At 40.3% G+C, this 17,939-nt stretch overlaps 2 protein-coding genes across 2 annotated transcripts; both read left to right on the forward strand.

Annotated features, from left to right (window-relative positions):
* Window positions 1-7: 7 nt before the first annotated feature.
* Window positions 8-10,190, forward strand: LOC306792077 (guanine nucleotide-binding protein G(q) subunit alpha-like). The gene is made up of 8 exons (XM_079289071.1): window positions 8-258; window positions 466-622; window positions 2,741-2,925; window positions 5,640-5,794; window positions 6,073-6,201; window positions 6,941-7,070; window positions 7,516-7,669; window positions 8,691-10,190. Exons 2-8 carry the CDS (start codon window positions 487-489, stop codon window positions 8,879-8,881), a joined length of 1,080 nt encoding a protein of 359 aa, XP_079145197.1. The 5' UTR covers window positions 8-258; window positions 466-486; the 3' UTR covers window positions 8,882-10,190.
* Window positions 10,191-11,032: 842 nt separating this feature from the next.
* On the forward strand, window positions 11,033-16,381 carry LOC306792078 (guanine nucleotide-binding protein subunit alpha-14-like; the record flags this gene model as incomplete). Its single annotated transcript, XM_079289072.1, has 7 exons — window positions 11,033-11,159; window positions 13,491-13,675; window positions 14,029-14,183; window positions 14,393-14,521; window positions 15,276-15,405; window positions 15,566-15,719; window positions 16,046-16,381. 7 exons carry the CDS (start codon window positions 11,033-11,035, stop codon window positions 16,237-16,239), a joined length of 1,074 nt encoding a protein of 357 aa, XP_079145198.1. The 3' UTR covers window positions 16,240-16,381.
* Window positions 16,382-17,939: the final 1,558 nt, after the last annotated feature.

A 17,939-nucleotide genomic window follows, 5' to 3' on the forward strand; every position in this document is an offset into this window, starting at 1 on the left:
GGGACAAACAAAAGTGGACGCAGCGGAAGATAACACCGAGCTTCACCTCCAGATACAAACACTAAACCTGGAGCGTGAGCATCCTTTTTCTTTGTCCCGGGGAGTGAGCGACTGTTGCCGGTGTTTGTGTTGTTTTGTAGCGCTGTGAAGTGAAACTCCGCCATATTCAGCCCACCACGCCCGGAGAGAGGACTCGCTGCTGCAGTCTGCTGAAGTTGTTGCACAAACTTAATCGCCTCTTCACAATAGAGGAACAAGGTAAGAACAAACAGCCTTGCAGAGAAACGTCTTGACTTCCTGAAAAACGTTTGTTCGAACCTTTTTTCTTTTCGAGCTGTTGTGTTTTGAGTGCACAGAGGGGATTCTGGATGGGTTAATGGGAACATATCGACTTTAGGATACTCGTACTAATTTATTTCTTGCGTAACCCAACGTTATGTGTGTGTGTGTCTGTCGCCTCGGAAGGTGGAGTGTTTTCCGGGAGTAATGACTCTGAGCTCCGTGGGGGCTTGCTGCCTCAGCCCAGAGGCCAAAGAGGCTCGCAGGATCAACGATGAGATCGAGAGGCAGCTCCGCCGGGACAAGAAGGACTCCCGACGGGAGTTCAAGCTCCTTTTGCTCGGTAAGCCACGAAACAAAAAAAAATACAACCAGTCTATAATACTTGTATGATGGGTACACTCATGTAAAAATAAGAATACTGCATTCAGAATGTTTACAAAAATTGTCGTTGAAATGTGCTTAAATGATCAAAAGTAAAAGTTGGCCTACCTACTTGTACTTTCAGAGTGTTGTGTCATTAGACATGTTTATTAATGCATGAACACGTAAGGATGTTGTTGCTGGTCAAGTAGAGCTAAGTGATATAGTTTAATTTATAGCAATGCATTATTTTATGAGATGATCATTATTATATTGTATGTAAGATCCTAACCTGTAAAATATATAGGAAGCTGTTGAATTCATGTACCAATAAGTACATTATTGTCCTAGTGGAGTAGAATAATATGGATGTACCTGAATAAGTGAAAAAAGTAGCACTAAACTGACAGTGTATAAAGTTGCACAACAAGAAAAATACTGTTGTACACATTAATACAGCAGTAATATTCCAGCAATATACTGTAGGTATTATGAATACAACAATCTGAATGGGGTAGTTGTACTTTTGATACTTACGTACTTTTGCTAGATTTTGAATGCAGGACTTTTAATTGAGTATTTATATACTTAAGTAGCAATTCATCTTACGTCACCAAATGAATTAAAGCTCCTCACTAGAATTAATAAATACACATGCATATCCATTACCCAATTGGCCTTGTAAGTACTTGAGTGCATAGCGATGCGGTATACTGTAAGAAATTTCAAAAATAATATTGTTGTTTGATAGTTTTATTTGTAACATTGCATCATATTTCTTAAACGGATAATAACGTTTGTATGTTAAATCTTCATCAGTTAAATATAGAGTGGAGTAAAAGTACAATATCTTTCTCTGCAAAACAATGTCAGAGAAGTATGAAGTATTGAGTAGATACATATCAGTCCAACAGGTACATAAATGTGTGTCAGCTCATCATCTTGGGAGGCCACATTGTATTTGTGTTACCTGACGAAGAATGCATCTGTGAGTAACTGTAAGGTGAAGGTGGTCACGTTGGTTATCATTATTCTGCTTTCACAAATGATTGACTCGTACTGAATGTGTAACCAGTCGTTCAGGTTCAAAAGTCAGAGACGTAGCTTCAGTGCTTTCCAAACAATGACCACATACGTACAAGTCTTAGATTTTAAAACTCTGTAGCATACTAGGTTTAAATTAATCAAAATAATTGTGTAAACCCTGCCTGTATTCAACTAAGCCCTGTATTAGAATGACAAACTTACATGCTAATCACTTCCCTCTGTGACTGTTGCCAAAACATGATTTCATTTCAACGTCGTCGGCTACGGGGGGAAATGCTGCAATATCTTCAGGTTCATCTTTTTACAGTCAGACACGGCTGAGATGACAAAATACTGTTTCTAAAACTTGTCGCAAGGAATAAACAAAAGACCCACAGGGCCCAAGAATAAGATAAACACAGACTGTGGTTATGAGTTTACAGTAAGTCCAAGACTGAAAGACGGGAAAGTACTTCACACACAACACAGGCTGGTGATATTATATATTTTTAATTTTGTCAACAAATCCCACGAAGAGATCGAAACCAGCAGTGAATTGATTCTACTAAGTATTACCTCTGCAACAAAAATGTGATGATTGTTTGTATCTGTGCCTTAGACCTCCATTGTTCAGAGTCTACAGCCATGCTAGAGGCTCTGTGAGGCTGCACAGTGGAGCTTTGAGCTAAATGCTAACATCAGCATGCTAACATGCTCACAGTGACGATGCTAAAATGCTGATTCCGAGCAGGTATCATGTTGGTTACAATGGTAACTATCCTAGTTTTCCGTTGATAATTAGACTAAACACAAAGTACTGCTGAGGTTGATGGAACAGCATTATTTTTGCAGGTATTTTGTCATAAAACAAAGTATCAGACAACCCGATTTTTGACCTGATAATAGCGTTCAACAAAGATCCAGAAAGTGAAGTCGTGAGAGATGGACTGACACATTGCTTTTAGTCTTTAATCGGATTTGTTGACAATTTAAAATGTGTATAAATAATGCCAGCCTTCCTTAAAGTGAATATGTGCGTGTGCAGTAATGTTGTGTATCTGTTGTCGGATAGGAACTGGTGAAAGTGGGAAGAGCACTTTCATCAAGCAGATGAGGATCATCCATGGCCGTGGATACTCCGACGAGGACAAGAGAGGCTTCACTAGGCTGGTCTACCAGAACATCTTCACAGCCATGCAGGCCATGATCCAGGCCATGAGCACATTAAAGATCCTCTACAAGTATGAACACAACAAGGTAGACCAGACTGGTGTTTCGCTGTCCTTTCCTCGCTTCTTCACGCAGACAGATTGAGAGAGAGAGAGGTTTTACCGCACACTGTCCAAACGATGCATGCGCATTGGTTTACAGTCTGAGATCCTGAGCTGTGTGTTAGGGTGAAGCACTTCTGGTAAATTGCAACGGTGTTTAGTTTTGCAATCCAGCTGCCAGAGGGTTTTGTTTACTTACAGAGGAGGGCGTCATTTCAAAAATACACATGATGTTACACTGCAGGCATGTAAAGACAAGTTAGATACTCCTGAGCTAAATATAAGTAAGAGACTCTGTAATCACACACATTTGCCGGTGCACCCAAATATGCTCAATCGGGTAAAGTTCCAGGTAAGGGAAAGGAGGCGTCCACTTTCTGTGTCCGGTGACGGTTGTACGAGGAAGTGGGTCATGTGGCCGGGGTGGACCTTTGGCAGCATTAGCAAAGTCTGAGTCAGCACGTGGGTTACAATTTTCTTCCTCGCTCTCTGAGCGAGGGCGGTGTACTGTGCAAGCTCACGGGATGACACTGTTTGTCACTGAGCATGCAGTACGGACGTGCAGAGTCGCTGTAGGTCCGAGAGGTCAGGTAGAAGTGAACATTCACTAATTCAACTGTGTTAATTTGAAACAGATACAGGAAGTGTTGAGATTCTATTGACAGCATAATACAGTAACACATATTTAACAGGAAGCTAAAGGGAGCAGATCCTTCTCTAATAAATGCCTGCTTCAGAGGCCTGGTACCCTCTGCAGTTGAGGTAATTGAAGGCCTGAACCACTATTTGATAAATCACGGTATGTGCTGTGTGAGAGTGGAACACTAACTAAGGAGGCGGGGCTTAGCAAAAATATTTGTTGGAAGTAGGGCCGGCCGATACGGTGGGATATTGGTAAATTCATATCTCGATAACAATATATATCGCAATATAATTTAACAAATGAATAGTCTATATGAGATCCTGTGTTAAATACTCAACAAATTAAAAGTGCTGAGTATTTTCTCATTTAATTAGGAACTTTAGTTTCAAGTGAAATTAATAAATATGTTCAACGAAACACTGACTATGTTTACATGCATGTACACAAATATGTCAATAGTCAATAGTTTAGTGTTGTCGCAGACCTTTTTTACACCCGAGCAGACTTATAGTTGAGTTAGTTTGATGTAACTACACTGAGGTATTCCAATAAGCACAATTCTTGGGTAGAGGCACGTAGGAGTTGAACAATAAAGACGAATGAATGTATGAAGCACACTGCTGTTGGAAACACTACTCCCAATCTATTTCAACCAACGTTTGGGTTCCAAGTGGACCTGTACGCATTATTCTCCATCGTTATCATGCTAATAACTCTCTCCTGCGCTGCATGCGCTATTGTATTCTGGGTAATGGAGCTTAGAGGTTGGAGAAGCTTGTTTCTGGAAGGTTGCCAGTTAGAGTTCAGATTGTTAATTGCAGTGCGCTGAGTGGTGATGCAAAAACAAAACTGCAAACTTCATTATATTATCTAATATATATATATATATATATATGATTTAAATTGTTATTATCAATTGATTATAATTGTGTATCATGATATCCAAATAAATGGTTTAATCATGATATGATAAACAATGCTGGCATATCAACTTCTGAGGATCCCTTTAAATGCGTCCCATCATCTCTCCAAAGAGAAGAGTGGGAGCATGAAAGTGCTGAAGCAGGAGCCATGAAATCTATTTAAAAAGATGCACGAAAATGGAAAGGCATTCGAGGGATGGCTTCCCCCGGAAATGTAAAAAAAAAAAAATCACTAGAAATACACTTCACTGGTTGTTTGGAACACACATTTAATCTCTGCTACCAATTCCAGCCCAACAGCAAAACAGGAAAATTATGTTTTAATTCTTACATATTATATGCAAAGCAAACAGCTCTCCAGATAGTTTTAATTGTATTGGCGTTAACGGTGGTGTAATAAACTGGTTAAACCTATTCACAGTGTGTACAGATATATTTTATAACTGGAATTTACCACAGTGTGGCAGCTCATGGACCTTTGTGCCGTGACGGTCACAGTCTCACCATCACAACATCTAACATCAACAAAATGACAATTGCAGTATGTCTGTGAAAGCACTTCGTACAATCGAGCTGTTTATTGATGCAAAGTTATGATACGATGCCAAAGTCCCAGAGAATAAAAAGTGAGAGTAAACAGAGTAATTGTTCGGCCATAAACGACCATAAAACGTACTCCAGACAGCTTGTGCAGAAGTGTTTCCTGGCTGAACGATTGCACTGTGGGGCCACAAGTATTTTGCAGTTAGGGAAATATTTGTTATTAATCATAAATAAATGAGGGCAGTAAGGGTTAAATAGAGAGATTTGGAATTCCTAGAAGCCACTGGACATCGGAAGAACACAATGCAGCCTTTGTTCTATGTTTAGCTCTTTGTGTCTATGAATGGACATATTACAAAGAAAAGATGTATAGATGAGCATAAAAGTCTTCTTTTCCCCTGACATGAAATAACACATCTGGTGTGTGAGATAAACCCAGCGACCACATCATGCCCCCTCTCTATCTTTCATAGCACTTCAATAACCTTTCATACATAAACATGACACCATATTCATCATAAATTCCGCTGTATATTTGTTCCTGGAAGTGTCCGGTTACCGGTTTCAGTGAGTCTTTCTGTTGCTGTTTAGGAAAACGCCAGTATTGTCCGAGGGGTTGACGTGGAGAGGGTCACAACATTAACAAACCCTTACGTGGACGCCATCAAGTGTCTTTGGAGCGACTCTGGGATTCAGGAATGTTACCATCGCAAGAGGGAATACCAGCTCTCCGACTCAGCCAAATAGTGAGTGTAAACAGGGGCTAATGGCTACTCCGGCATTGCCAAATAGTTTCCATTGTTTCGTCTGCTAGTTGTCTGTTTAATGAAGGCTCAGCGGTTCAGTTCATTTAAGGTTGTTGACAAAAAAAAAGCAAAGAAACACGTTTTAATTCTGACTTATAGTGAAGTCACAGAAACCGAAACATCCATGAAGTGAATATTTTTGCAACAAATGTATCCTCTGGCCTTTTCCCACTTCTCACCCTTTCTAACGTTCGTTCTCTTAAACTCTGTGTCAATAGCTATCTGAATGACATGGACCGCATTGCTGATCCTGCTTATCTGCCAACCCAGCAGGATGTCCTGAGGGTCAGGGTGCCCACAACGGGTATCATAGAGTACCCCTTTGATCTGGAGGATGTGGTCTTCAGGTGAGCGTTTTATGTTGTTGGTATATGTTCTGTTGTATGTTGACTACAGCATCACAGAGCTGCTGGCACCGCTGTTTTGTTTCTTCCCGTGTCCTCCGACAAGACTAAAGAGCATTGTTGTGGAAGTACCGGTAGGTACACAAGGAAGCCATTGTGTCTTGTTATTCTTTAATCGTCTCGTTTGAGCACAGCTGAACTTAATTTAATAATTAATTGCCAGAGGTCCATGGTCTTGTTTTGCCCATTTGTACTGTCTCGTGTTTTATTAATTCTGGAAGTTGGTTTTGTTTCTGTATTAATGAATTACATTAAATTTGTTGAGTTAAAGGTGTTAAATTCCAAAGTCAGAGCATATCTATTATTGAGGGATATGCCGCCACACAGCTCTCAGCAGCTAACAGCGCTAACTAAAGCAGCAGTGCTGACGGAGCTAACAGTGTTAGGTGGGAGGTGGGAACAGGAGGGTGGTGGTGGTGGTGCTACATTTCCCTGACTGTTACATTTCCCTGACTGCTGTTGGCTGGGATGGCGGCATCTGCGTCTGTGCTCATACGGCGATTAGCTAGCCAGTGGAGCACAACGTCGAATCTCACATGCGCTAACAAGCACACGTAGTCAGACCGGCTATGTAAACGGAGCACAAAGAAGCTCTGATTTCATTTTCATCCCTTTTGATAAACTTGCTTTAAATTGGGAATATGCTGATGTATTGTAATGATGGTGGAACCTGTGGCTGCAGGATGGTGGATGTGGGTGGCCAGCGGTCAGAGAGGAGGAAGTGGATCCACTGTTTTGAGGAAGTCACTTCCATCATGTTCCTGGTGGCGCTCAGCGAGTACGATCAGGTCCTTGTTGAGTCCGTCAATGAGGTGAGATGCCTACAAAATGATCTGTAACGACTACAAGATAATCTCCTCATGTATTTTGTTAGTCCGTATATGGGGAAGTAAAGGGCTCTCTTTGGGAGAATCAAGTAAATCACTTAGAGGGACACAAAGGGACATTGTTTCCTTTGTTTAAGGCCTGCTCTGTCTCTCTCTCGCTCTCTCCCTCTCCCTCCCTCCCTCCCCTTCCTTCCTTGACCATCCTTTGTGGCAGTGCCTATAGTTCATCTGCAGGGGGAGCTCTTTAGTCGCTCTGTTCAGCAAACTGCACCACTCGGAGAGGCTCATATATACGCTATATGAGATGACAGCCAATAGAATTTGCTTGCACAGACAATCACTGCTGAAGTACTGCTGTCTAATACTAAAACTGTTCTACTGCTGTCACATTCCTGCTCATGCTTAGATGTTTGTCATGTGTTTTTCAAAGAATCGCATGGAGGAAAGCATGGCCTTGTTTCGTACAATCATAAACTACAAGTGGTTCGAGTCATCCTCAGTCATGCTGTTCCTCAACAAGATAGATTTACTGGAGGAGAAAATCATGCATTCGCATTTGGTGGACTACTTCCCTGAATATGATGGTAAGAGGAAACAGTTTTTTCTTGGCAAAAGATATCAGAAATTCTATCTTGTACAGATGAAATGTTGAATTGATAAGCAGTGAAACACACCCAAATCTGTCAAGAGAGACCGAACATTTTTGTTGGTCACACCAGGGCGCCTGACATTTAGCAGGTGTGTGTGTGTGTGTAGCATTCTGCAAAGACCCGCCCCCTACTCTGCCTGTGATTGGCTCTGAGCCGGAAAATAAGGCGTTTGTGAGTGAAACCGCACCCTGTAATCCTCGAGCAACATCATAACCTTAAAGGTACAGCCTTTTGGGGGATCTTTTGACAGAAATGAAATATTATATTATTAAGTATGTTATCTTGAGTGTATATTCACCTAAAAATAAGAATCATTGTGTTGGATGGAATTTGGGTGGATCTAAATTATGTGCTGGTAAACCTTAATGAATAAATGATGAAGTCTGGAGCCCTGACACCATTGCTTCGTTCATTACACTCTGTGGTTTTGCTGCTACAGCCCACTGTGGTCTCGTATGACTAGTGGCTCATGTTAGCCAACTTTAAATATTACTGTGTAGCTGACTTTACAAATCGTCTGTACTTGTGCTGCTGTTGCATTGTTTTGCCATATCACAGATAGACATTTCAATGTTTTTTTCATCCCAAATGTAAGGTCGCACACTGAAACATGTTTTCTGTGTGTGGGGTCCGGTTTTATTTGCTTGTCATGTTGCCTAATGTCGATGTCTTTAAATGATCATTTTGGACAATTGCGGCATATGAGCTGACTCAGTCAAGGGTGTGATCAAGGGTGTGTCTCATTGCTTTGGAATTCAACTTTTCATTTTGAAGTTTTGAAGTTTGGGTTATTTCCTATTTATTTATTTTTTTTAATTGCATGTCACCTAAATGTTCTGCAACCATTTCATATTACAGCACTAGCCTGTCTTGTATTCTTGAGCCTATATGTAACTACTGAAAATACTACGGTGACTTTCATGCGCTGTTTCTGCCCTCTGTCGCTTTCCACCAGGTCCCCAGCAGGACGTCAAAGCAGGAAAAGAATTCATCTTAGATATGTTTGTGACTCTCAATCCATACGTGAAAAAAATCATCTACTCCCACTTCACCTGTGCCACAGACACAGACAACATTCGATTTGTCTTCAGAGCAGTGAAGGACCACATCTTGCAAATCAACCTGGAAGTCTACAACTTGGTTTAAACCGGTGGTGTTGCTGCTGTACCGGTAATTTAATCGGCTTTGTACAGCTGGTTGTCCGGCGAGCTCTGCAGCGATTCAGTATTGCCTCACACTGCTGCTGAACACTATAATCCACAACAGGAAATTGAGAAGCTGCAGAGCTTGTCGCCAAATGACTGTACTACTGATATATTTCAAATTTCCCTGTGAGGCTCTTTGGAAATGGATGTCTCCAGCTATAATGAAGTGTGTCCTGACAATTAAAGTGCTGCCTAAGTGAGGAGTCTATTACAGCATGCACTCTGAAATTTATGGAGCTCTTCATGTTTTTCGAGCAGTAACGGTATAAATGCACATGGATGAATTAAGAGGGGGGAAAAAGTATTTCAGTGGCCTCAAAAGCCTCCGAGGACTTGTAATGTACTAGGTCTCTCCTTCAGGGAATCTGTGGACGTGAATGTAGATGAACTGCAATGCAGCACCTCACATCACTAACCCAAGTTGTTCATACTCTTTTTTTTAATTTCTTTTTTTTATTATTATTTTATGTCAAAAACTGTTTTGAATACTCTAAACACATAGTTTGTGTCTTGGCTTAATGGCAAACAAGTATTGATTAACACTACATTAACTTTATTACATAGCTATTTGTGCTGATATTGTACCTCACTGAGTTGGGTATTATCATTTCCACAACTGCATTTTAAGTTTTCAAGATTTTGTACACTTCAAGTATTTGTCTGTGATGGCATTAATTACTCCGAAACCACTTTTTGTGAGCACAGCATTCATATATCCACACTCAATGTATTTTAACACATTCAAGTCTTTATTTTGTCAAAGCTGTAGAATCAAGCGTTCATACAGTTCAGGGACTATATGAGTAGTTTTCTTGCTTAAAAAACATTTTCTATAAAGTCTGTAGAGCTTTTGCCATTATTTATCTGAACGCATATTGTAACTATCACACGGTACATTAATGGTGAAAGATTTTTCACCTTTGCGCGCATCAGTGTGGAGAGGCTAACTGCTCAAGAGAGAACTGTTATGTTAAATATTCTCCACGGCATTAAACTAGTTCATTCTTGATCTTTTTTTGTTTTTCTTATGCTGTGAAAGGGTCTGAAATGCATGACTAAAAAGCTAATGAGAGCAAATCCACGGCACGAATGTTTACACAACCCTTTTGTTCTTGTGAGAAATAATTAAAGCCTAATTTAAACAGTTTAATTTATGGTTAGATGTCACTGTCACTGCGATATCTTAATGCAGTCTTAGTGTTGTTAATGTAAGTGGATAAATAAACAGACATTTGTTGCTCAGCTTTTCATCCTTTGTCTGTGTTTACAAACCATCTCCAGCACACTGTTGGTTTAGCATTCATGTGATTGTCTTCTTGGCTTCTTTGTCGGCTCATCTGGAGCAGTGTTGGTCCTGAAATCCTCCTCTGTGATGCGTCCATCTGGCTGGAGGCTGCAGCAGCACTTCTGTTTGGGGTCCATAGTTTTAGTGTTGTGCACGGGGATATGTAGTTTGGCAAAGAACCGTTGTTTGTGGGAGAGGACAGACACTGAAAGTAATGTGGCAGAAGCACATGGCACTAAAACTGCATTATTTATAAATCAATGATTTATTCAGTGTAATAAACTAATGCCAAAAAAGAAACTACTTCAAACATTCAAATATTTAATAATATCAGCCAGCTGTAGGCTATTTGTAACTTCGAATAGCCTACATTATAAAAACATGGACATGTAGGTCCCTCCCATATGTATATGTATGTATATATGTGTGTGCGCGCGCGCGAGATTAAACCCATTTAAACAGATGTTTTGGACTACAATGCACTGGGTGTCCCCCATTATGTTTCACCTCCTGCACAGACTTTCAGATTCAGCGGCCTTTTTGGAGCGTGGATTTGTAAGCAGATACACACGAGCCGTCCGCATAGACTCGCGTTGCCTCTCGCTCTGAGCCAGGCCGCCCATCCGCCCGCCTCCCCAGGACTGCGGAATGCACCTGAACTGGATCCTGCACGAGGCAGTAGGACTCGCCGAGCCACCTGTTCCCGGTCGGGACAGGTCGGTGCAAAGTTGACATCCGTTCAGTTCACTAAATCCCTGTCAGCTGCGGCACAGTTTCACCTAAAGCGGCGCATCGACTTGTACAAGAATGGATGAGTGCTGCCGGCCAGAAGATGATGACAATAAGGAGAAACGCAGAGTACACAAAGAAATAGAGAGGCAACTTCGTCTTGATAAAAAACAATCTCACAAGGAGTTGAAGTTGCTGCTTTTAGGTGAGTGCCAGTTTACTTCATGAATACTTCCACACGTTCACACTGTGATTGAAAATGTTTGGAAACAATTAAATACCACATTTTCACCTTCTGACACATTTAAAACTCACAAAAATGAACATTAAATATATAGTCCATCAAAATTTGAATATTGCCATTTAAATGTAGTCCACAAAATGACTTAAAACTGTTGTCATCATAGATTGTTTTGTATTAATAATTATATTATAATTTCATGGTTGTAACTCCGGTGAATAGAATTACTGTAATTTGTAAGCCAAACGTGTTTTGTTTCCGTGTCTGGGTTGATACTGACTCATTTAGCTCAACAGAAATCGTCCTGTAACAAAAGAAGTGCCTGCGATGAGGCGTCATCCACTGGTCAATGTGATTTATGATATGTTAGAAATAAAGTATGGTAGCTGTAGTGTGATGGAGCCTGCTTTACTTATATTTGTTGGAATGCTGTTAAGCATTCCAACTATTGTTACCCTGTTTCTTTGTTGTTGGAATGCTGTTAAGCTTCTCATACTTATACTGCGAATAATACTTCTACTACTACTACTACAACAAATATCACCACTGCTGGAATTCTTTTAAGCTACAGAAACCGTTCGATTATCAAAATGTTCAGCTCTTTCAGGAGAGGGGTGACATGACTTCATATTTGTAATCTTTCAACTTTTTGAATTATTCAGCTTTTTGCAATTTTTTTTAAATTGGATATCTATTTTCAGCAATGTTTTTGAGATTCATTTCAGCTTTCAGCATTCCAACGCATTTTCAGCAGGAAATGCATTTTGTAGTGTTCGTTTAGAAGTTGATTCAGGAGCAAATTTTTTTTTATTGGCCAACTTTAGTTTTGTTAAACTTTTTTTTTTTTTTTTTTTAAGAACTTTGACCAAATTATGTAGGCTACTGAGTGAAACATTTTCCATGGGTGCTTTGAGCTAAATTTTAACATTCGCATACTAATGTACGGATGCTTAACAGGCATAATATTTCCCATGTTCACCATCTTAGTCAGTTTTTCAACATTTTAGATCCATTACTTGACAATCCATTAAATGGTTGTTGGGACATTTCACCAAAACTAAAAGATTCATCCTCTGGGGACCATGATCCAACCAAAAGTTAAATGTAGTTAGAGATATTCCAGTCTGGACCAAAGTAGTCGATTGACTAAGAAACCCTGCAAATACAAAAGTATCTGGATCGATAGATAGCAAGGCTTTGGTATGTGTTTTGATTGCACTGTGGCTTTTTATTGTAGGTACAGGTTACCTTTTGCATTTCTCAAACAGTTGGCGAAGGCCTGCTTTATGTGCTGTTGCTAGATTAGGATGTTTTAGCTCACAAGACAGTCTGCAATTATAACGGTTAATTGTAAAAGCTATGTTGGGTCAATGCAATGCATGCAGGCTGTCTTCTTATTGTTTTGTTTGGCTGCTTTTGTCTGAATTGTGCATATACAAAATACATTTAACAGGTCAGTTAAAAGAGCAGAGTGCAGAACATACAAAGACAATGATTGTTTCATATAGTGCAAACCTTTATTTTGGCGACCATGATGATGGGTACACATCGGTCGAATGAAATAAGTCACAGCTTCACATGAGGCCTATATTTCCCAGACATATCAAAACAGCCCACTTCTAAAAGCTTGACTGTTGGGTATGTTGGAAACAATGCCTGAAGGACTTTGTTTTAAAGGCCAGCGCTGCTTTAAACTTCAACTTGAGTTTGGAGATTGGAATATTCTCCTGTAAAGGTCAGTCTAATGGTTAACATTTCTGGCATTTTAGGTGCTTAACAGACACTCTTATCGAGAGAAATTAACAACCAGACGGCAGGAAACTGTTTCACTTGGAGGCACATGGCTGTGCATTGACTCGTGTGGATCAAACACAAACCTTCAGCTGTAAAATAAAGAGCATGCTTACCAGTACATGTGCATGCTGTTGTATCTGAGCAAAAAGCTCAGTAATGGGGCGTTTAATAGAAACGCATGCAAGGTTGACAGCTTGCATACACCTGAAGAAACCAAGTACATATATGCGCCCACTCACGTACACATATTCACAGCTATAGCTTGGGAAATAAACACAGAATCTGTGAAACTTGAACATCTAAACATTTTCTTGCATTGTTAAGAATACCGATTTTTGGTTTGTTTGTTGCCGAAATCCTGTTTAGCTGCAACTGATTGATATTCAGATGATTTCTTTCTTCTTCTTTTCTTTTTTTTTTAAAGTGCTTGTCCTATTTCTGGCATTGCTTTGATCTTATTCCATTTTTCATCCTTCGGTCTCATTCATCTCATTTGCCTAGGGACTGGTGAAAGTGGGAAGAGCACGTTCATCAAACAGATGAGGATCCTCCATGGCACTGGATACAGTGAAGCTGACAGGAAAGCTTTCGCTCGGCTAGTGTTTCAGAACATCGTCACAGCCATCCAGGCGCTGATCGACGCCATGAAGACTCTACGGATTGACTACATCGATCACCAGAACATTGTGAGAAACTGTGCAGGTTTAAAAAAAAACAAAAAAAGATTGCTCAATTTATTATGTAGCCTTCAATATCACCAAAATCATTCGAGTTTATAGTCTCGGGACCATGACATGGCAATCGGTCCAATAGTTGTCGAGATATTTCAGTCCAGACCAAAAATGGTGGACATTAACATCCATAGAGTGCAAACTACTTTTACCACATAAGAGTTCCTGTTTATTTCCACAAAATCCACCTAGTTCTAGATTGGAGTTCTGTTGCAGTTCTCAGCCTCCTGATGGTCTATTAAAAGGTCAGTCAACGATTGAAAATGTGTGTTTAGAAAAATCCCCTGTGGATGTCTTGTTTGTGTCAGAGCCACGCACAGAAGCTGAGCCAAGTGGAGGCAGACCAGGTGTCCACTCTGGAGGCTTGGCAGGTGGACGGCATTAGGACGGTGTGGAATGACCACAGTGTTCAAAGGTGCTACGACCGCAGGAGGGAATTCCAGTTGTCTGACTCTGCCAAATAGTAAGGCTTTTATATAAACCCAAGGCTCTTTCACAGGACCAAAGCTTTTGCAGTGCTTCATTTTGTATTCATCAACTTATACTTAAGAATGGGGATTCATACTGATAAAACGTGGTTATTAATATGCATGCAACCAATACAAATTTCTGTTTAACGTTCTCTTTTATCCTGTCAGACTATGACATGTGGATTCATTGTTAACTTTTCAGTTACCTCGACGACTTGGACAGAATCACAGGCCTGTCATACATCCCCACCGTGCAAGACGTCTTGAGGGTCAGGGTCCCCACCACAGGCATCATAGAGTACCCCTTTGACCTTTCACAAGTCATCTTCAGGTAGGGTATTGAACTTGTATTACACAACATAGTGTTTGCTGGGTGCTAAAACCCAATTACAATTCTTCCTTGTGTGTCGTGTTGGTCAGAAAACCTGTCAGTGGCTTTCCTTCTCAGATTCTGTTGATGTTTTTGAAATTTAACTAATTTGGTGCTGGAACAAATTCAGAGCGCATCTGTTGAAGAAATGGTTTCTCATTTTCTTTTTTGCCAAGAGTTATATGAGACGATTGATACCACTCATGTCTGTATGCTTGATATGAAGCTAGAAACAGCTGGTGACTAGCTTTAGCTTAGCATGACAATTGGAGGCATTGGGAAACAGCTAGCTTGGCTCTGTCTAAGTTAAGTTAAGAAAAAAGCTAGAAGCTCACTAATTAGCTATATATATATATATATATATATATATATATATATATATATATATATATATATATATATATATATATATATATATATATATAATTTCTGTTTGTGCCTTAATTGAGAATATCAGATATAATGTGTTAATTATATTGTGTGTTTTAGTCAGAAAATGATTTGGTAGGCTGACTTTTTTTTTAACCTTTGGACAGGACCAAGCTGTTTTGCTCTGTTTCCAGTATTTATGCTAAGCTCCAGCTTCATATTTAGCATCTTCTTATTTAACTCTCAGCAAGAACGCAAATAAGTATATTTTTTCAAAATGCTGAATGATTCCTTTAACAATCGAGGACATTTCATATTTTACTTCAATCCATGCATGTGTCTCTAGGATGGTGGATGTGGGTGGTCAGCGCTCAGAGAGGAAGAAATGGATCCACTGTTTTGAGAATGTCACCTCCATCATCTTTCTGGCGGCCCTCAGCGAGTACGATCAAGTCCTTTACGAGAGTGAGAATGATGTAAGGTCAAAACCTTTGTCTGCTTCAAAATTCCTAATGATTTTTTATTCCTCGTGCCATGGCGACATTTCTTAGTAACTTTTCCTTTATTCACCATCCAGCTGTAAAAACAACTATTATTTCCATACATTAGTCTTTTGTCTTTTCTCACCTGCTACAGAATCGACTGAGAGAGAGCCTCGCCTTGTTCAAGACCATCCTCTCGTACCCTTGGTTCCAAGAGTCCTCCATCATTCTCTTCCTGAACAAAAGGGACTTGCTAGAGGAGAAAATCAAACGGTCTCATTTGGCAACCTACTTCCCGGCATTTACTGGTAATTGTCATTTTATTCAGTTTGAGTATTCTGAGTTGAGGTGAAATGATGAATTGATTAGTTCTGAATATTTTCTCCAACACGTATCAAAACTAATCAAGAATAGAATCAGAAGATTAATTGATAGCAAAAAGAAATCCCACAATGGAACAAAATGTTAGTCGTCCATGACTTCTACACTAATTTCTGCTAACAGTCTAAATTTTCACTTGACTCTTCACTGTAGTTAACTATAGAGTGCCTATTATATTGGCATAATTAAATGAGTGAAAAATTATTTAATTTATTTTCCTAAAAGAAACTTTTGACCACAATTGCCTCCACAGGGCCTCAGTGTGATGCCAGATCCGCGGAAAAATTCATCTTGCAAATGTATATGGAGAGGCACCGCGGGCATCCTAAACCCCTTTACAAACACTACACCTGTGCCACGGACACAAACAACATCCGGGTGGTCTTCAAAGCTGTCAAAGATACCATCTTCAGAGACAACCTGGACTGGTTAGACCCACCACAGTAAAAACAATTCTGTGTAATATACGGTAAAATACTGGCAGCTGTGGTTGCCAGAACTTAAAAACAAACAAAGTGGTGGTTTCCCCTTGAGGAACAAGGAGCCAGCTTATACAGTCACATGTTGTAACACATTTATGGACATTTTTATCTGTTATTTGCTGTCGGTTGCAGCTTGTTCCCAGACATCAAAGAAAGGCAATGTGACAGCATTGCCAGGTAAGGGACATTTATCTTATCTTTATCTATTCCACTGTAGAAACGCAGACAGAATGTGCCATACATGGTAGAAAAGCACATTTTTTATTGCTAAAGAAGAGAAATGGACAACTGCAATGCCAGTTAATCATTGAACTAAACTATTACAGAGGAGTTCCTTTCATTCCCATGCTGTTTGATCGTCAACATTAAATGGTATCAAACTGGTTAGACAAAGTCATGTCCATGCATCCCTCCCTGCTTTACAGCTCTGGGAGGAAGTGGAAGAATAGCCTGCTGATGTTTTTATGTACCAACAACCATGTAGCCTATGAAAATAATATTTTTCGTACTTTAAATCATAGACATTGAAACCACATGTAATTTCTGTATTTAAATGAACTGGATTCTGTGACTTTTTATTGACATAAAAAAAATGCATATGAGGGAAAAAAACCAGAGGTATCTCATGATATAAGACAGCGGCAGCATTGCGTGTCTGCTGGAGCTCCAGGCGTGGTTGGATTGGCACACTGTGGCAACAACCTTTGAACCAAACAATGGTCAACAATGTGCAAAGGTCTGACGGGCTGCTCTCTGTCTTCCTGCCTTCCTGTCGGGACTGAACAGTGGTAAGTGAAACGATATGACCTGTGCAGAGAACCAAACCCGTTTCCACACGGAAGGAGAGACTGTCTAGGACAGGTACTATTGCTTGCTTTTTAGCTTTGCAGCCATACAGTAGTTTGCTTGCTTAATGGTTAAAAAGTTCAACGCTTATACAGAATATAAAGAACACACTTGAAGTTACCTTACAAACAGGGGCATGGTAAGCATCAGCTATTTGCTTTGGTTCAGTCGCTATATTCTTACCAGCCTGTGGTAAAGCGCGTGAATATTATCAGCACATGAACCTGACAGTTGATTATTGCTTCTTTTTTTACACCAAGGGCTAATATAATCTTGTAACTGCAAAGTCAAGCTCATAAATCTACTGTCGGGCATTAAAGGCAGACCCACGCTAGGTGGTAATGACATAACAGCGTTTACACATACACGCAGAGTTTACCCCCTCGAGTCGAGGGGAATAATGACACAAACACAACTCCTCCGATATCTCCGGTCAGTACCACTGCCCGAGGAAGCCGCTGTGCAGAGAGCTGTTCTAGCAGGTGATCGCCCTTATTTGGTCATGGCCGAGTCATGTGACCACAAAATGGTGGAAGCTGTGAGCTGTCCGTAAACTGAGCATCTCCATCGAGAGGCTGGGGGGGGGAAAAGGAAATAGGCAGGGAACTTGGAAGTACATCCATGCACTGATCCACGCAAAAGGACAGAGATTCCCGAGCCCCAGCAGTGGTGACTAGTGATGGCGAGATGAAGCCTCATGAGGCATCGAACCACTTCAGCCAATTGGTTCGAGAAAGGGTTCATTTCTCGAAGCTTCATGTGCACACGATACCACCTACTGGCCAAGTGTATAATCACAGGCAGCTGTATCTGAACCAC

The sequence above is a fragment of the Melanostigma gelatinosum genome (genome assembly GCF_949748355.1).
Source record: "Melanostigma gelatinosum genome assembly, chromosome: 18".
NCBI classification, from domain to species: domain Eukaryota; kingdom Metazoa; phylum Chordata; class Actinopteri; order Perciformes; family Zoarcidae; genus Melanostigma; species Melanostigma gelatinosum.